At 39.4% G+C, this 20929-nt stretch overlaps 1 protein-coding gene across 1 annotated transcript; it reads left to right on the top strand.

Annotated features, from left to right (window-relative positions):
• Nucleotides 1-344: 344 nt before the first annotated feature.
• LOC138607188 (desmoglein-2.1-like) lies at nt 345-16711 on the top strand. The gene is made up of 14 exons (XM_069679753.1): nt 345-455; nt 5858-5953; nt 6561-6719; nt 6936-7077; nt 8159-8319; nt 9014-9148; nt 9327-9512; nt 10303-10766; nt 10878-11020; nt 11528-11749; nt 11932-12177; nt 12944-13074; nt 13277-13585; nt 14027-16711. The coding sequence occupies exons 1-14, from the start codon at nt 411-413 to the stop codon at nt 15209-15211; spliced, it is 3624 nt and encodes a 1207-aa protein (XP_069535854.1). The 5' UTR covers nt 345-410; the 3' UTR covers nt 15212-16711.
• The last annotated feature ends 4218 nt before the right edge of the window (nt 16712-20929 follow it).

Here is a 20929-nt window from a genome sequence, read left to right as displayed (position 1 = left end):
GATCAATTGGGGCGTCAATAGGATTATCAGTCTCTCACTTCTACAGTAAGTTCCTTTTATTAAACGTCTACTGGAATGGATAGAAAAAAACAAACAAACAATAAATAATTTATTGTTATTTCTGTTTTTTTAATGGTTCAGAGTAGAAATCCACCATAACTTATTTTTGAATGAGTTGGTTCTGAAAGGGTTAAATTACAATAGCTGGACCATCCCTGATCTTCCCCACTGACACACCTGTACTGCTGTGTTCCGGTCCTGAAGGGTGTGTATGTGGCTGGTGGGGCTCTACTCTCCTTCATAAACTCCCGCCCCGCCTCCATCAGCTCAGTCCGTAAGGAAACCTAGTTGGCATCATTGGGACTCTACCGGTTCACTTAATACGGATACTGGGACGTTTTTTTCCAGTCATGTTTCGGGTCTCTTCGCCTGTGTTGGTGTCGCTACTGTTTGTGGTAGGTACAAAAGTACTTCTTGTCGCTTTTAAACGCGTCTGTCTCTGGGTAAAATTCTTTTAGGAAATTGTTTTGTTCCTGAAATTCGTTTGAGTGTGTGAACTCGAAAAATACAAACTTCAATTTGCTTTTTAGTTCTGTTAACTTCTGTATAGAAAAAGTAACTTAATTCAAATTAACTTTGGTACAGCTGTTTCGTACTGTTCGCCTTCTAGCTCTCCTATAGGTAGGTTTTTTCCAACAAATTACTTGCCCAGAATTTATGACGTTTACATTAACTCTATTGTAAAAACCCAGCTTTTAAATAAGGTAGTGATGTCAGACATTTAAAAGCTGTCCATATCATACTGTCCCGGTTAAACGTTGATAAAGGGTGTGATTTGCTAACCCCCTTTACAGGCTAATTATCTCGTTCAGGTATCTTGATAAAACAAATATCTGGTTGCCATAGCAACACTGTGTAGCGCAGTTAGACAGGGATATCATTTCTCACCCAATAACTTTCGAATGTTTTTTTAGTTTGTCTACATAGCAGGAGTAACTTATTACATACATAAATAGTCGAAGCTTATCGCCTTGTAATGAATGTTTAAGTAAAAATAATTGGAGTTTAATGAAAATTTCCTATGATTTTACTGAACAACTGGGCTAGATTAAAAAAGTGAAGACAGCTTATTCCTGTGGTCAGTGTCGTTTTTTGTGCTCAGCTATTTTTCATACATGTGATGTTCAGGGTTAGTCAGACTTAGTTCCCTAAAAGATGTGAAACCACTCCCTTCTCTTTGTCTCATCATACCTTTTCAATTATCCTGACAAGCCCATGCATTTACTCTGTATGGATTAGTTAAATCTCCTAGGAGTGGTAGGGTGTGTCGGCCTCTCCTAACGACATAAAACAGCTACACAGTACCAGAGAGGTGGATCCTTTTTCACACAGGCTCTCACAGTATCATAACTAATGCTGTCTTTTTATTGAACAGACCTAACTAAAACAACATCCATGTCAAAGTCCTATCTGTAATATAGAGCTAAAGGGAGTTTCTGACAGCTGTGAGATCTCAAGCGACTTTACAATGCATCAGTGTGGGCTGCATGAGCTAGAGCTGATCCAATCCTTTTTCTAATGTCAGCTGTCACACAGGTCAGGGCTCGAGACTTACGTTTGACTTTTGTGACACGGCTACGCCCAATTTTTTTTCCTGTAGGTGCACCAGCACATAATTAGGGTGCACCCAGTTATACATTTCTAAGTGTTACCGTTTTGTTAGTTCCCACACGAAGGTCATTATGTAACAGTTTTACATCTAATCCCTCTTTACATCATTTGTCCCTTGGTCTTACTTAATATGACTGTTCCTGCGTCTTTTCTTACTGGCCGTGTTGTTTGGGTTCTTTTGTTGCCTACTGAGTTTTGTGAATTGCTTGTTCGTCAAGGCACTTTGTGGTCCCTTGTTTTTGAAGATGCTATATAAATAAAGTAACTATTATTATCATTATTATTATTATTATTTATATTATTAATATTGTTCATAAGGATGATGTGGTTCTTTAATTTAGCACAAGGTAACTTTAGTCGCAGTTACAAAATATCTCAAGACGGGCCGAGGTCATACTCAGTCACTTTTAATAACCATTCAAATACAATGTAATCCATTGCAGGATACCACCGCTCCATGGAACTGTTATTTAATGCCACTTTTAATAAGCTGAGACATTCTTAAACAAAAACATGAATTAAACAATTGAATATTTCTTTTCAAACACAACATCTGTTGGAAGAAAGGCTTTTGGCTGTAAGTTAACATTTGTGGACTGGTGTGGGGACGGGATGTATATGCAGTTATGGAGGTATATAAAAGTGGACTGGATATGTGCATACAACACAGAAACTCAATGAGTTAGTTGCTGTAGATAGACAGCCCTCGGGAGCTTGTAGGGTTTCCAAAAGTATCTTTACTTTGGTCCTTTTATAAACCATGTGTTCAAAACGATATTATCCTCATGTGGTTCACTGTGTCAGAGAAAGACTGTGTCATCAAGTTTCAGCTGTTGTTGGAACAGCTTCTTCTTCCTGTGCTACAGAGATACATGAGGTTTTCAATGGTGTCTGTTTTGAAGTTAACTCTACTGTCTGTATTTACACATTTAAGAAGAGACGAAGTTGTCCGAATTTTAAATCTGCAAAACTGGCTACACCTCAATAATCCTGATTACATAAAACATGTTTGGAAGAGGTCAAACCAAACTTGAGAGATCTGAGGCCACAGGTTTCTCCACTAAAGATTCGTGTAGCTACTCCATATTGCTTTCTTGAGACGGGCCCATTCAGTTATTACACATTCAGTCACAAATCCATGAGAAAGGTTTACCGCCTTGAAGTGTTTCGAAAGCAGTGTTTGATTGACGCCTTTGATCCACGTAATCATAGTTGAGTTTCTCTCTGGACCTCTGCAGTGTTTTTTACAGCCACGGCATTTTTTCCTGTGTGCTCATTGCCCCTGTAATCACCGGTCTTACATGACATCTCAAAGGCTCTCATTGTCTGTCGATCAAGCTTTGCTGTGTCTTTCACAACTTGCTTTGTGATAATAACTGAGTGAATAAGACTTGTAAGCAGAGTTTCTCTCTCACAGGTCAACTGAGAGGCTCATGTGTAGCAAGAAAGAGCGAAACCTGCTATTTATCCTGCTTCTCACTTTTGCAGTATCATTATTTTTCTATCCTTGTGCTGGTCACTTCTTGTTACACAAAAAGGCCTCTGATGTGCTCTTTTATGATGGTCACCTATCGAACCCCATCAAATCTTGTAGGTGTCATTACAATTAACTCAAGAAGGTCTTCAACTTGGTCCAGCTCCCTCAGTTTTTATTCTGATTCTGTAAAAATCTGTTTAAAAGGTCACGATACCAATAACCTTTCACTGAAGTAAGTGCCATGAAATGTCGAAGTATTCAGAGCCTTTAATTAGCCTAAGTAAAATTAGGACAATTACAATCTAAATATAAGTAAAATCCTAAATACAAAATGTTATTTTAATAATAAAAATCATATAAACAAATATTTAATATTCAAGTATGAACAAAAATGTAATTGTAATTGATAATACCTGTAAGACAGTTGTAATGTTGTAGTTTATCAATGTGGACTCATCTATCAATACTTATACCACTCAAGTGATTAGTAGTATAGTACTGCATTATATGGTATAGTACTGCATTATATGGTGTGCTATGATATGTTTTAAGATGGAAAAACTACCTAGTATTTAAAACTGTCAGACAAAAGTAGAAGTTAAGCAGAAGTACAAAGTAGCATACATGGAAGTACTCAAGTTATCTACAGGTATCAAAGAGTATTAAAACACCATACTTGAGTAAAGAAACTTAGCGTAGCACTTCACCACTGCCTATACCATTTCATCAGCTAAGATTTTATCCTCCAAAATAAACCACTAGATGGCAGTAATACATTATCATCATGACCAGACAGCTTGTATTGTAGATAATGTTTATTGGTATCACAAATCATATTCAATAATTAAAATGATTTCACTTTAATTTGGTAAAAAACTAAAGTGATTTCTGCATATCTTCATCATGGCACTGTGGCAGACATAAATGCCATTCTTGAGTATCAATAATCAGTATCAAGTTTTGAGTTTTACAGGGGTCCGTTTCACAAAGAAGGTTCAACAAACTCTGAGCCTAACCCTGGACTCTGAGTTGATCTACTCTGAGATAGGAAACTCTGAGTTTTCGGTTCCAGAACAGCTGATCAGAGTTAGTTCAATCAACTCTGAGTAGGTTCACCCGGAGTTAAGTGCGTGCACGCTGACTGTAAAAAGCCAGCATTAATGGAGCCCCGACACCACGATTCACCATGGCAACGGTACACAAAAAGAGGTCCTCCTACGTCACACCAGCGGAGCTCGAAATCCTCATGCGGACGTTCAACGAATACGAGCATGTTTTTAGAAAAATAAAGTAACACGGCTGCAGCTGCAAAAGAGAGAGAAGCGGCGTGGGAAGAAACTGCTGCTCGAGTAAATTTGCAAGTTTGAACTGGTCTATTTATTTAATACTTAATCACGACCGGAAGCTAAAATTTATATTAATTTAGGAGCAATCCAGCGGGAGAAAAACGTAAATGGAAGCACCTCAATCATATTTTAAATATTAAACAGATTAAATATCATTCAGTGGCTGTTTTAATGTGCATCAGCTTTATCCCTAACATGATGCTGACTTCACATACATTATAATTCATGTTGATTAAACTGAATGTGTTAGTTTAAAAAAAAAAAAAAATCCAATAACTAACGGCGTCTTATTTGAGCGCTCTCGGCAGTGGTGGTGGAAAATCTAAAAATGATGACTTTGACACAGATTTGTCTTTTGATTTTTTTTATCATAAATATAAAAGACTTTTGCAAAGCGGTCAGAGCAGCACAGAGACGCAACTTTTCTTCTTTTAATTCGGTAACCGCTCAAACACACGCGTGAGACGGGCTGAATGAATGAGGAAGTCGAATGAGGGTTTTATATTCTAGAGGGAGGAGACAGAGCGAAACTCTGAGTTTCCTGAAGAAAACCTGCTCACGACCAGGTTAGGTTCATAGAGTCTGTTACTACAGTAACTGACCGAGAGCTTAAGTTACCTCTCTCTGTGAAACAGGCTAGAGTTACCCCTCTTTCTCTGGTTTGAGTTACCTCCCTTTGTGAAACGGAAAACTCAGAGTTTCCCTCATTTCAGGGTTAACAGACTCAGAGTTTTCAATAAACCTGCTTTGTGAAACGGACCCCAGCTCTACAAGTTATCACAAGTATTCCTCTCTTGCCTGTTTACAACAAGTGTTGCATTCAATGTATTGTTGAAATACTTTTGACTAATCTAGGCTGCAAAAATGTTTCTATTTTATACAGAACAAGAGTCAATAAATAAAGAATTGATAAAAACAGTAAAAAAGTTGATAACAACTGTAATGAGCATGCAGAACTCATGTTTGCCAATGCCATGCTGTCGTTTAATTCACTAATATTAATATACATTAGATTGACTAGACATGACGTGCTGTAGTGTAAGTCCATTTAACACAGGCTTTGTTTACAGAGTCCATAGTAGGTTCAATTGACTGAAGACTTAGAGCTGCAGTTATGACACACTATTTGAGAAGGTTGATTTTCTAACTGAGATTTTCCAGCTTACTCCACATTGAAATTCAGGGCCGCCCTGCCATGAAACTGAGCTGCTGTGCTATGATTCTTTAGTTAACAGGGCTTCACACACTCCTTTATGGGTATGGCCAACTTTTGTAGAAAGACTGATTAAAGAAGATTTAACACATTTTTGATTTATTATATATGTACCTCAAATGATATTCACCTGTCTTTACATGTTTACAGCTCCAGGCTGTTGTTGTGGTGCAGTCTGTCTGGATTCCCCCAAGGAAACCACTGCATGAAAATAAAGACTACTCACAAAAGGAATATGTTGCCAAGGTGAGTAACTTGTTTTCGTCTTCAGCCATTTTTAACCATAAAAAAAACAGAAGTGCAACGTTTTCTTTCAGCACAAAGAGGGGATATGTGGCGGAAGAAGCACTCTAGTAGTGTCTAAGTGCCCCAGTGTAATCATTCAATGTGCTTCAATATCATAGTAACAAGGACATTTCTTGATTTTAACTGGTAGAAATTCCTCTCACACAACCTATGTGGCAAAAATGCCTTTATTTTAACTACTGTCATCGCAGACTTAGAAAATGGTCAGTGTACCATCCATCTTTACCCACAGTATGTCCACTCTCAGCAGTAGAAGTAAGTTCTGCTAGGATATATTACATTCAAATCACAAATCAAATCCACAAAAATTAAAACACAAACTTAAGTTTGAAGATAAAATATGAAGAGGTCCTTAAGAGGCCACTCACCACAGACAAGCATGTGGGTGCAGCATGGAGGCCTTCAAAGAGTAGCACAAGTAGAAATACAGTAAAATCACAGTCACAGCAAATAGATGAATATTGATTAGAATTAAACTTTAACTTAAATAGGTGAGTATGACTTCGATTGTGTTTAGCTCTAACAACTCTACTTTTCTGCATTCCAGATCTTTTCAGATTTCGATAATGGGGAAGGGAATATTATATACTCTCTAGAAGGTGCTGGTGCAAACCAGTACCCCTTCCATGTGTTTGTAGTGGATTCTAAAACCGGAAATATTAAACTCACCCAAATGCTTGACAGGGAGTTGATCAACACCTACAACGTAAGTGATACAATTCTGTTCAATTCTCCTGCCCTCCTTGACCTTGATGTCACTTTTCCCTTGATAAGATTCAGTTATTGAAGCTTTTAATATCTGATATTATAGCATTTGGCTGACATTGTTGTACACATTTGTGTTCAAAGTTTGTTTTATGTTTTTCAATGCACCTGCTAAGAAAGATGATGAAGAGATCAACATTTTATGTTTCTGTTTCAGCTGTCAGGTGTTGCTAAGTACACCAATGGCAAGCTAGCAGAGGAAAACGTTGCCATACAATTCAAGGTTGTAGATGAGAACGACAATCCCCCAGTGTTTGGTGACATCAGTGCAGGGGAGGTGAATGAGCTCAGTCCTGTAGGTTAGTGTTACTGCTTTTGTGTACATTTCACACAAATATCTATCATGTTCACTGTTCATGGCATCAATAAATAATTAATTTTATCGGACAAAACCTTGTGATTTGTATTTGCAAGTTTCTCATATTTGTCACATTTAATGTGAAGCATATTTTTTAAAAGTCTTTTAATTCTTGCATTGTGTACATCCATATTTGTTAGCTAGTAGTCTTCCCTCTGCATGTGTTGGCTCATTGCTGAGTTTCTTGACACATTTTACAAACTGTCCATCAGTGGAAATCATTGTAGCAATTGTTTAAGAATTTATATTGCATCACTTGTTAGCATGTACAGTACGTCTTCATATGCATGCAAAGGACAAACCAACTGGGGCCAATTATGTTTCACAAGTTCCTCAACATTATTTCACTGTTGGCCCTTTGCTCTAAATGCATCACATAATATCATTGAATGGCCAAGCATAAAACCTCTTTACAATTAATTACTGTGATTAACTGTAAGTTTATACTGTAAGCGTATATTGTATACCCATGTATATACTGTGTATATATATATATTTGCAGATACAGATATCTGCATATGGATGTCAATATTGTATTCTGACTGTTGATTGGTTAGTAAGGATGTCCTATGTTGGAGCATCATTTTACATGTTTCTAACAGATGAGGATGACAAAAATGAAATACCTTTAATCATTATAAGAGTTCAGTGAGGATTCGGGTCTTCTCTGCCCCCAAACACAACATTACACAGTCTTTACTTTTGGCCAATTGCTCTCTTTTTGATCTGATCTCCCTCTTGCCTCCCAAAAATGTATGGGGGAGCAACATCCTCTTCCTCTATGGGCCAGTCTACGCTGTACCCTATTTCTAACTACACAGCTGTTAATGAGCCAATGATTCTGAATAATATATGATTGAACTCAAGCACAACCTTGTCTTAATTCTTCATTTCATCAGTGAGTGAACTAAGGAAGTCAAAGACACTCCTAGCAAGTAAACATGGATAACATGTTTTACAACAAAACATTGCAGTGTGTATTGAAGTTTGATAACTATTTCCTTTAATTCTGTTATTTACAGACACTCCAGTTATGAAAATAACTGCAACTGATGCTGATGAACCAGGGAACATTAACTCGAAGATCGTCTACAGCATTTTAGATCAGAGTCCGCAAAAGGACATGTTCTACATTACCAATGATGGATCCATCCGTGTGAAAAAATATGGCCTGGACAGAGAGGTACAGTATGGAGTACAGCAAGACCCCAACAAGAGCGATTGCCGATTCCAAGAAACTTTTGAAATTTTGAATTCAATCACACCTGTAAAAACTTCTTATGTAACAAAGATAGAGATAGCTGGTGAACAAAGTTGAGCATTTGTCATCTAATGAGTCAGATATTGTTCTCAGAAGACCAAACCAGATTGCTCCATTATTGATAAAGGCTTGCCAGGAAAATGTCATTAATGTTCCCCAACTTTAACCCTGCAGCCGTTCATGATTTGGTTCTCTTCTCTGCCATCTATTGGTAAAGAATTGCAGTATACTTTTTTAACTCAATAAGGAACATTTTCCAGTGTACAGGATCCAGGTTGTATCTGGCAACATAACAATTTTAAAATAGTCTTGTTTAATTGACACCTACAATTTAAGGGGTGTGCAGCATTGAAGGAAAATTACAGCTTGCTTGTTTCTTGACAAAGGCTTTGTGCACTGCCTGGTGGTCCTGTTCTTAATTGATTTGTGGTTATCAGAGGATTATGAAACACTCAATTAAACTGTAAAAAAAACTTTGCTCTGTTGTTTTTCATGAATATACAGGATGTTTTAGAGATTCACCAAAGAGCAACCATGGAGCTAACTTTTTATAGTTCACTGCTTGGAAATTCAAACTGGTCTGTCTAAGTAATATACGACTGTTTTTGTGTTTCAGACAGCAGATAAGTACACTTTGACAGTGAAAGCTCAGGACTTGGACGGCAGAGCAGGAGGAAACAGTGCCATCAGCACTGTTACCATCAATGTCCGAGATGTGAATGACAACCCTCCCACTTTGCAAAAACAGCAGGTAATTTTCTTTCAAACACTTTTTCTTTGATAAGAAGACTTTCATTTGTAAGAACATATGAAAATGTTGACATGCACAGGTCACTGATAATTCATTCATGTCAAAGAAGTGCTTCAAATGTATAGATCTGCAGATATGAACCCTGCTACTTTTAACTCTTTATGTTCTTTACTTGCAGTATGAGGGCAACATTGAAGAAAACATAGAAGGTGTGGAGGTGATGAGATTTAAAGCAGATGACCTGGATCTGGAGGACACAGAAAACTGGGAGGCTGTTTATGAGATTGTGAAAGGCAATCAAGCTGGGTACTTCAGCATTAAAACAGACCCCAAAACCAATGAGGGTATCCTTATGCTGGACAAGGTACTGGAGAATTAGCAATGTATTAATGTTTCTGCAATTTTAATTGAGAAGGAATATTTGTGTAGTCTTTTATGGCATGATTGTAATAAATGCAGTGATAATGCATACATGAGAGAAGTAGGTGTACAAATAACTTATAGTTAAAAAAGGTAATAGTTACTTTGAAACAAACTTGTTTAAAGTAGGATGCATTTCCCTTTAAAGGAGCCATAAAACACATGTGAAATCATGGGGGTCAGAGCAAACTCAAGCCTGCCGTTGGAGGCTTCATTTTGCCTCTAAAGGAGCTGGAGGGTGAATTAAGCTGTATAACTTTGTAATTTATTCAAGATAAATTGCCCCAAAAAATTATGATTTGAAACAACTAACTGCCATCATCCCATCGCACATAAGAATAAATGTTGCGTTTAAATGTAGACAATCCATGAGACATTTTTTGCATCTGTGTCCCAGTCACAGTGGCAGTGGGGCTATAAGTAGTAAGGTTGCCCATATGTCCTTCCAGACTCTTTGGAGGATCCTGAGGCACTTCTAGACCAGGTTACATATGTAGTCCTTTGGATTAGATATGAGTGTTATGGGTCTGCCCCATAAGATATAAAAATGGTGGCGCCCAATGCCCAAGAATGTGCTTGACTTCCTGCAGTGAATGTACAAAACTCTCACTCCCGTTATATAGGACCTCATTTTACTCTTTATTTACTGAGCCTGTATTGATAACTGTTAATATCTGTTATTCTACAAACAATACTAAGCATTTTCTGTTGTGTTTGTGTGTGCACTTTCACAGGCTGTAGATTATGAAGATGTAAAGGACCTTGATCTTGGAATATCTGTAAGAAACAAAGCTCCACCATATAGTGGATCTGGGTCTAGTGGATTTGGTGTAGGTTTTGGAGGCGGAGGAGGAGTAGGAGGAGGAGGAGGAACGGGGAGCGGAGGTGGAGGTGGAACAGGAGGAGGAGGAGGAGGAGGAGGAGGAGGAACAGGGGGCGGAACAGGGGGCGGAACAGGGGGCGGAGGAGGTGGTACTGGTTCAGGAGGTGGGTCTGGAGGATCAGGGACAAGTGGCACTACATTTAAAACCTATCCAGTCAAAATCAACGTGAAGAACAAGCCAGAGGGTGCATCCTTCGACCCCAAAGTCAAATCTATTCCAATCCCAGAGGGAGGCAGCTCATTCAAAATTAATGATGTTATTGCCCGCTACCCTGCAATAGATGGAGACACTCGGAAACCAGCTGAAAATGTCAGGTGAGTGTAGCACAAACACAAACACATGGAAGCCTCTGCAGTTAAAACCAAATTGTCAGCTTATTTTGCTTAACTGAGGATACTAACTAACACATCCTACTTCTGCTGTAGGTATGCCAAGGGCTTTGATCCTGACAACTGGCTCACCATTGATCCAGAGACAGCTGAGATCAAACTGAACAAGATGCCTGACAGAGAATCTCCATACTTGATCAATGGGACATACATGGCTAAAGTACTGTGCATCAGTGAAGGTACACTCTTCCACTATATGTCTTTATTTAGATGTTTTAGGGATGTCAGACTAGTACTCATAGGGAACAGTTGCTATAGGTACACCACATTTAGCATGATACTGTAAACTACGCTAATAGCTTCTACTGGTTACAATAAGTCTTCAAGCGTTATTTTATTTTATTTCATCCAAGGGTAAGAACTTCACATGTGTTTAGTGTATTCTATTCCAATTTGACCTGGTGGGGGGGGGGGGGGGATGGGGTGTTAGGAAATCCAAATAAGCTCTAGGCAAAAAAAGGTAAAGGGCAGGTAAAAATACAGAGTTGGTGCCATTGTTAATGCTGTATGACTTCTGATCTAAGCTGCATAATTAAAGCATATCCGGTAACCTGCTTGCAAGCTACCATTAACACACACACAAACAGTCCAGCAGTTACATTTACATAGTTAAAGAAAGGAGAAAATGTGCTTCCCCTTCCAAACAGTTCCAGACAACTGATCGTTTGTCTGTTTTTCAAACACAGACGAGCCCGGTAAAACAGCCACTGGCACAGTTGCCATCCAGGTTGAAGATTTTAATGACCACTGCCCCACCCTGACCAGTGACTTCCAGACGATGTGTACCACGGCTGATTCTGTTATTGTCAACGCTAAAGATGAGGATTTATATCCTAATGGACCACCTTTTGACTTTAAAATCATCCCAGAAGACACTGAGGGTAAATGGCAGGTGGAGCATCTTAATGGTGAGAAGAATTTTGTTACAGTAGATAAATTGCAAATTGATGAATAAATAAATGTATACTTACATTTATATATTTAAAACCTTGTTTTTAGACTAGAAAATTAAAAAGCCAAATTTAAGCTGAAGCCTGTAATTCAGAAGACTATTTATGATTTCACAAACTTATCTCATTGTTGCCGGCAGACACTGCAGCTATCCTGAGGGCTCAGGAGTCAGTGTGGCCTGGTATCTATAAGGTGGCATTTGAGGTGAGGGATGAGCAGGGAGAGGCCTGTCCAGAACCCCAGAAGGTGGAGATCAAAGTGTGTACCTGTGAGGATGGAGTGGTGTGTGGAAAACAAGGGGCCAATGGTCGTGAGAGCACCAAAGGATCACAGTTGGGACCTGCAGGCATCGGACTGCTTTTCCTGGGCCTGCTTATGTTACTACGTAAGTATAATGTGGATTCGATGCTCATTCTGCTGGTAAACTTATCAAACATTTAATACCTTTTCTGTGCAAAAGACAATCTGGAGAACGGCTTAGTTGAGTTTACATGCCATTTAGACCCCGTTTACACCTGTTATTAACAAACACTTTAGGTGATCTGATTACAAGTAGTCAGTTCTAAGTATTAGTGTTAATGGGTGGAGGATGCACAGATTTGATTGCTCAGACCACATTTGGAAGTGGTCTTGGATGTATATAGCTACTCCACGCATGTGAAGATGCATCTAATTCTAACAGGGCCAAAGATAAGGCAAGGTCAAATGCTACAAAACCAAGACCAAATCTCAGTCATAATCAGTGAATATGTATATTGGCATATGTATGTCATAAAGGCATTGAAGATAGAAAAGAAATGATCTGACCTCACTCTCTGCCTCACTTGTCACTCTCCTTTTAAAGGGTAGGGGGGCACCATGATTCAGCACCAATTTTTGCTCATAGCTGGAATAGTCTTAAAGATCTTTTTACTTTTAGATGTGATTGTTGTCTTGCCAGCAGGTGGCAGTAGCCAAATGTGAAAACACACTCAGGTGCTCAGACTGTCAGACAAGTTCAAAAATATTAGTCATGTAACAACATGCAACAAACGCCAGACTGGATATAACACCTAGGTTTTCCTATAAATAGTTACTGTACATGGTTGCCTATTACAAGATAAATACCAATCCCAAATAACTACATTTTGATGGGTTTTTTTTTTTAACAGTCATTCCTCTGTTGCTGCTCTTCTGCAATTGTGGGGGGGCTGCTGGTATGCCAGGGGCTTTTGCTGAAATGCCTTTTGACACCAAATCAAACCTCATCCACTACCGCACTGAGGGCCAGGGAGAGAACACAGTAAGTTTCCATGTATTTATCATTTAAACACATGACCTTCACAGTGAAGGACAGTTGTGTTACTTTGACTTCTCTGGGGCAAAGTATCCGTGTATTGAGATTATGTCTACTTGAAAGCCTGGTGAAGTAATTTTGCAAGAAGAACTGCAAAGTCGCAAAGTAACTGACTCTATTCTAATATTTGTATCGCCACCTATGATAGAAGCTGCCACTACTGGACATACCCCCTCAAGTGGATGGAGACATGATCAAAATGGATATGGGCAAAACTTTTGCAATGGCGCCCAATGCAAGTATGGGTTTCCAGCAGTCTGTTGCCTCCATGGATGGGATGAATGGGGCCGGCTATCAAGACGGATATCTAAAAGAAGGGACAACATGGGGGATGATGAACGAGCGGCTTGGCAGTGGCTACTACTCTGAGTTACAGGGCAGAGGATCAGCAGCAGGGGGAGGACTTTATGACGGCATGGCTCTGCCAGACCACATATTGGGACAGTACTACACTCAGGTAAGAAATCATTTTAACGTCTGTACTCTTTATTGCCTGTTATTTTGATTGTTTTGACAGAAAACAAATCAATCTGATTAAAGGAGGTATGGCTGGAAAAGCTTGAAATCCTTTGGCTCTCCAGTTCAACAAAAAGATGCACATTCAATACCTGTCCTGTCAGTAAAGGCAAAGTTTTGCCTCAACACTTGAGCTTATCTTAATTAGCTCTTTATGCTATGATCTCGGGCCCTACCATTGTTTGATTCTACTAGGACAGGCACTAGTTTTTGATGTCATTGGAAAATGTTTATGCCTCTAGTAATTCCAAAGACCAATAATGACATAATTTTTTTTTAAATTTAAATTTGAGAATTCAAACATTTTAAAAAGTCAAATGGAAACAAAATGTGCTTGGTCAACAAAAAATGTAACCTTCGTAAATTTTTTGTCTTTTAACAGAGGCTGGCCAGTGGAAACGAGAACCTTGCAGTGGAGGACGGTCTTTTGGTCCATGATTATGAGGGCAAGGGCTCCGTTGCTGGCTCAGTGGGTTGTTGCAGCCTTCTGGAGTCTGACAATGACCTGCAGTTCCTCGATGACCTTGGGCCAAAGTTCAAGACCCTGGCTGAGGTGTGTGGAGGCAAGAAGATCCCAACTGAGGTGAAACAAGTGTTCACTCCCCCGCAGAGTTCAGTATCAAGTTTTGTTACTACCCAACCGCTGCCCCCTCTACCCAAGCTGCAGCCGACCATCCCCAAAACAGAGCACACTGTGGTCAGGGAGACAGTGAAGGAAAACACTATGAGAGAAGGGACGACCACCGTGAAGGAAGGGATGACCACAGTGAGGGAAAGGATGGCAAATCAAGGCCAGATGCTCCTGCTACAGCAGCAGCAGCAGCAGCCTGTCTACTACACCACCACCCCTGTGATGCAGCCAATGCACTACGTAGTCCAGCCACAGGTTCAGAACACTGTGCTCCTTGCTGGGGCACCAGCCACCAATCTGCAGGGCATGGTCCTGGTGAATGGTACCCAGACTGTTCCTGCCCAAGGCATGGTTATCCAGGGGCAGACCATGATGTCCACTGCACAAGCCCAGGGCCCCGGCATGGTGCTGGTAGGAGGGAGTGGGGTCCAAGGGGGCGGTGCCAACCTGATTCATACTGGCATCCCCTCTGGATCCCAGACCATGATGGTCGTAGAGGGCAAAGTCCCTGCGGGGTCAATGAAAGTGTTGAAGGGGAGCCAGAGCAACCTCATACAGGGAGGCACTTTACTGGCAGGAGGGCTCTCGGGATCTCAGAGAGTCCTGCAGGGCACAGTCCCTGCAGCATCAATGAAAGTGCTGAATGGGAGCCAAACAAGCCTCGTACATGGTGGCACTCTACAGCCAGGAGGTCTTTCAGGGTCTCAGCGAGTCCTGGTGGTTGGAGGGCCAACAGGCAGTGGCGGGCAGCTGGTCCAGGAGGCAGGAGGTCTATTCAAGATGAGTGACTTCTCTGGCTCTCAAGGAGTCCTCAATAGCAAGGGCAGCACATCTGCTGGCTCTAAAAGCAACTTGGTGGGATCATCTACAACAACAGTGAAGACAACCCCCAGCTACAGCAAAATGGTGGTGAAGGAGAAATTCACTGAATTGTGATGCAGTTAAACTCCTGGCTAGACAATCCTTCAAGTATTTTTACCAGAGACACTCTGCTTGTGCATGTTACTTTAATGGTGGAGGGTGTGCCCCAGCAGTTTGGAATGAAGCTACATGTACCTGCATGTTTATACTACAGCTTCCACCTGACACTTTTATAAGCACCCAAACAATCTCTATGTTAGTTCACTACCTTAAATGACACTGATTGTTAAAATGCAGTTATATTCATAGTTTTCTGAAATAAAATTGCAGTTGAGACTATGGCTAAAGCACATAGATGCCTCAACTTAACAACTTAAGTATTTTTTCTGTCAATTTTTTTTAACATGATCCAGTATTTTTATAATTTGTTAGCAGCATATTTAAGAGTTGATTTAATCAAGAGAATGGCAATATTTCAAATAGGACCAGGACCAGTTCAAGAAAGTAGCGATTTGACAAATGTTAAGCTTGTTAAGGCCAGCTCAGCAATTCTAATGTCATGTAGTTTCAAATGTAGAAATGCACTTCAATAATAAGAGACCCATTTCACATGAATGATTCACCTGTATATTGTGCTTTTTATAGGCAGGTCCTTTTATTTGCTAATATCATAATTCCCAACTCGGATGTTAATTGAACGTGTTGAAATATAATGACTTAACATTTTGTGTAGTCTTGTTTCTTTAGATCACTCCACCATTCGACAGTCTGTGACTGTTTGTCTTGTGCACCAAACTGTACCAAAAGTGGTGGTGTGATTTATTGCAGTTTAACATAGTCCAAAGAACAGATGATAAACAACAAAAAGCTGGTCAAACCACTGCAGTTCAACTGGATTCAGCATTTCTTTCATTGGAGTTTTTGATGTCAAAATTTTGATATTAATTGAATGTTTTGATTTTGGTTGAACCCTTTGGAGCAACTCTTGTTTACGAGGGCTGTACAGTACACCGTGTATAACTGAGTGTTTTTCTTGTTGCTATGGCAAGCTAGGGCTATTAGCTATGATCGTGGTACTGACAAAGCACTTTTAAGCAATAGGATTAAAAAGGAGGAAGGGATCGAGGTTGCTCTTAACAAAAACTATTAAAAAACAAACAATCCAGCACTGAAGCCTATGCATCCCTCTTTGTTTAGTTGCACTTTGGTTTCTTGTGATAAAGGCTGATTTAAATGTGTTTGACCTTTAACAGAGTCTGTATGTATATAGAATTTATAAGAAACTAGAGTAAATGTTTCATGTTGAAAGATATTTTTTTTAGGTCATGTCATGGTGTCACAAGTGTGTTTCATACCAATCAAAAATGGAAAATCATGCTTTGTTCACATTGATTTGGAATTCATTGCCTCATCTATGGAAATGTTTATGGTTTAACAGGGTTAAAATAGGAGTTTACTTTTTACTATGCAGATGGATGTTCGTGTGGTGGATTGATGTGATGTTATACTGTCTGTCTCAGGGAAGTCTAATGTAAAGGATTTTTGTCACGCTTGCTAACCTTAATAAACTTTTGTACCGAATGCTTCAGCATGCATTTTATGTCTGCCTTTGTCTGGTGGGGTTATATATTATATATCTGTATCTGTCAAGCCTTTTGTTTACTTTTGAGCAGTAATTGAGTCTGTGATATATCAAAGCATTCTAATGATTGACAGCAAGAACACACCCTCGATGCACAAGAGTGCGTGAGAATATGTTTGATCTCTTTTTATCTCTCCATTTCCTACTATGTTATCTGTCTTTGTTATGCTACTTTCATGAACAGCTTCCAAATTACTTATCAAATATTACTGTAATCAGTGTTGCAGCATTGACAGGAGGTATCTAATACAGAAAATGTAACTGTTTCAATAAATTTGCCCTCATTGGCCAGTTAATGTTAGTAGTGTGCCTCTAGTTTCAGTAAGGAGGTGAAACAGAAAGTTTTGTCTTCAGAAGTGTGTAACTGGCTCAGTTCACCTCAGCAAACAAAATATCATGTAGTTTCAATTGCAGGTTGCACTACAGAAACAAGATAGAAACCGTAGGGAAATTAACTTGATTTGGGGAAAGGACAGAGACTTATGTAAATTGATTTAAAGCTCCTGTGAGGAACTTTTGGTTTGTGAGGATTTTAGTAGCCCCTGAGGACAAAGCCGTACCTCTTTTCTCTTTGCTGATTTTGTCCTGTACATGCTTATGTGGTGTTTTTTAACAAAAAATCTCATCCTGCTTTCTTTCACAGTCATATGTATCACTCACTTTTAATTTTTGCCCTGGAAAATGTAAACAAAGGCAGCGTGCAGTTAATAGTCTGACACTTAACCCCCGCCAGCAGTTTCGGGCATTAAAAATATCTATATGGAAATAATCAGTCTTGTCGCTGATGGTCCGGTTTGCTTTTGTAGGTCATATAGAGGCATCAGGATTAATGTCAGTCTGTTTCATAAGCAGCAAAAGTATTTGTCAATTGTCCTAAACTTCACAAGGGTCTTTTTGAGTTTTGCAGGCCTGTTTTATGGCCCAGGGGTCATAACCCTATCCAGCAGAAATGATGATGTGTACTACTAAACTGCTTAACTGCTGCTAAACTGTTATGTTGTGGTGAAAATGTAATACCCACCTAATTTATATTCACATTCTCGGTGGAGGGTGGTTGGGATGGATGGGGGGGTTACATAGTGTAGGACTTTGCCAACAGGGTCTATGGTTTGTATCAACACTCCAGCCTGTGGTTCGTTTCTACAAAATAAAACACACCAGTTGAGTTAGGGATAGAATGTGACACATTTTAAAATAACACTGACAAAAACATTGTGACATGCCTGGTACATTAACTACCATTATTTCTTCATTATATACTGAAAATGTAATTTTGTTGGCATTACCTTTGAAACATTTCATGGTCAGTGTTTCTACAGTGGAATGCTGAAGAGCGGATAATCAGGCTCGCTGCTCGACCAGTCTACCACCTGGTTAATAACTTTTTGCCAGTATATTTGGCTATGTTAGATGTAAAGTTATTCCAAGGTTTGACAGTAAGATCATCAGGAAAGGGCGCATAAGGCAGAATATTCATTCTAACAGTGCAATACATTTTAAAAAGATTTGCTTATTATCTCCACATACTCGGACTGGCTCCCTGCCAGATTCCAAAAGAACTTCTTCATTTAAATGCTGACTTAGAAGACAAGTCTGCAGAGTGGTTACTGAACAGCCTGTGAATCTTCTCAAAAAAAGTGGATGTTTCTGTTGATGAAGAAATGAGCAAGCCTCTGCAGGTATAATCCCCATACTTGGAACGTTGTACACTTTATGATTCACCGGCAAGGCTTAGCCACGACAATATGCATTTAAATGTTAAATCAAAGTTCAGGATGCATGATGTTTAAGACAAATCAATGGATATTGAGTGGGAGGATGAAAGTGGAAGAAGGATGTTTTCTGTTCGGCTGGTCTGGGAGGATGTACTGAAGACCAGGTAGAGGGATACAAGCGTCCATACAAAGATGAATGTTCAGATTTAGCGATTAAATTGTCTTTACATATAAAAAGATACAATATTTATTTTGATTTGAATGTTAATGATGCCATTAATTAATAACTGAAGTAATTAATTACTGAAGTAATTAATTGATTAATTAATGTAATATACATCAGGTGTGGCAGGTTGTCTAGTAACCATAAATTCAGGTGTTTGATCCACAGCTCCTCCAGTCAACATGCTGGATGCTAACCCCCAAAGTGCTCCAGAAGGCAAAGCAATTCACACGTCATGTGTATTTGGCTTTGATAAGATCCCAATTTACAGATTGGCACCTTGCATGGCTGCCTCCACCATCAGTGTGAATGGTTTAATGTGCCATGTAATAGAAAGTGTTTTGTAAGGGTGGAAGACTAGAAAGGTGCCGCATAATTGAACCATTTTCATTTTGCGCTTGTTTTTGAAGCTTCATTACTTAGACTCATCAATCTTTTCTTTGTTTGATCAGCCATAGTATCCATTTACTCACAAACTACTGCATGGATGATGGTTGCCTGGTGGCTCTTTATGGGAATATTGAGACCACCCTTAGCTTGTAATACTAAATATTACTGCAAATGCAACCACTATTATGTTAACTTATTCAGCAAAAGGTAGTGACATAATTGAAATGTATTTATCTGAAATATTTAGAGATTATTACTCCAAATGTCATCCCAGGCATTGGGACTTCCACTGCTTATAGCTACAGTTGAGTCAGTCTGAAAAACAACACAGGGTCTGTGTTTGAACATCTGTGTCACAGATTAAGTTGTACAGATACTAAAGATTTCTAATTTGCTTTGCCAAATAACCTCAATACATTAAATTGAGTTGGAAGAGCAACAACAAGAAATAACTGAACCTAAACACCACATTAAAAAAGTTAACTGAAGTTAATTAAGGGTTCATGCCTGACAAGCTCTCTATGACCAGGAATGTAAGGACAACTTCACGGCCAGAGGTTGCTTCCACAGAACCCGTAAGATCTCAAAGGGCATTCGAGAATTTAACCAGATCATACTTGTCCCTTTAAAATTTGGCTGGGTTTATATACACCTCACTGCTGATAAATACAGACTCACATGACAAAAAAGAAACAAGTCATACCTTGATGACTCTTAACACCGTTTCAACCCCTTCCACACCTCCCTGGGGAAACAAGTTATTCAACCCGGAAACGGAGCAGAATGCAGAATGCACACCCTTTTCTGATTTACTGTGTCTCAGTAATGTCTGTCAATTACCTGCTTCTGTCACATTGTATAGGTTTCTTTGTCTGTCTGGATGTAAAACTGAGCTTCGACCAGCTGCCTGTAGCATTAATCCCTGGTGAATATATCACATGGCCGCATTCTTACTTGTCTGGGACACATCTGGAAGAAACTCCATGATATTCCAGGACTCTAAGCAGTGACTAACATAATATCAAACTTATAAAAGGCAAGCCTGCAGGTGTACTACAAAACAAGATGTATAGATTAGCGTGGTATGTTGAGCCCAAAGCGGAATTTTTTAAGGTGACAAAGGTATCTGGGTTTTTTTTAAAGGCAGTTGATACGACACACACACATCACCTGCTCCAGGGGACGTACATGTACATAATGTACACAAAATATTTTCTTCCAATTCTCCTCTCTTACCTTATTTGCAGCAACCGTGTTACCTTTTGCCTCATTGCTGTTCATTATGACAGCTTGACTGACGGAGGAAGCATGTGATCACTCCATTGTGTAAAAGTATGCACAGGTGAATGGGGGCCTGAAGGATACAACCTGGGTTAACTTTAGTGACACTTTTTTTTGAGCTAGCTGACACAAAAACGACTTGAATGGTTGGAACTTGCTTTCTTCTTCACCGCTCTGGTCACAGTTTGGCTTGAGGTATAATGGTACCTTCTTTTACCTTTTGTTTAACCTAATGTTACTGAAGATTGCTTTATTTTTATGATCCAGCACTCTCATCAGGCTCATTTCCAGCAGGACAACTTTAATTCCCCCTACCTGTGGTGAACACAGTGTGGTAAGAAACATTCTTTTATGCTGAGTGCAGTTTTTGAACGCAGCCCCTTACCTGACTCCTCCTCCACCAACCCCCTAATCAGGTCAGGTTATAAAAGCACCTGAGGCCTTTTAAAGTCATTTTGCTCCTGCCTGGCATGTGGTTCTAGTGTTGGCGTTGTTGTTGGTATATGAAACTGCCATTTAAACTGTAACTTGTCTTTTAAAAC

The sequence above is a fragment of the Semicossyphus pulcher genome, unplaced genomic scaffold (genome assembly GCF_022749685.1).
Source record: "Semicossyphus pulcher isolate SPU_LCO1_2020_fin unplaced genomic scaffold, fSemPul1.0.p SCAF_4, whole genome shotgun sequence".
Lineage (NCBI taxonomy): Eukaryota > Metazoa > Chordata > Actinopteri > Labriformes > Labridae > Semicossyphus > Semicossyphus pulcher.
This window is presented reverse-complemented; position numbering and strand designations above follow the sequence as displayed.

Bases quoted from the DNA above. Each gene is read 5' to 3' on its own strand.
- LOC138607188 (XM_069679753.1), top strand. From the start codon at position 411: ATGTTTCGGGTCTCTTCGCCTGTGTTGGTGTCGCTACTGTTTGTG. The intron at 8,320-9,013 runs GTACAGTATGGA...TTTGTGTTTCAG, and splicing joins AATATGGCCTGGACAGAGAG to ACAGCAGATAAGTACACTTT. The intron at 12,178-12,943 runs GTAAGTATAATG...TTTTTTTAACAG, and splicing joins GGGCCTGCTTATGTTACTAC to TCATTCCTCTGTTGCTGCTC.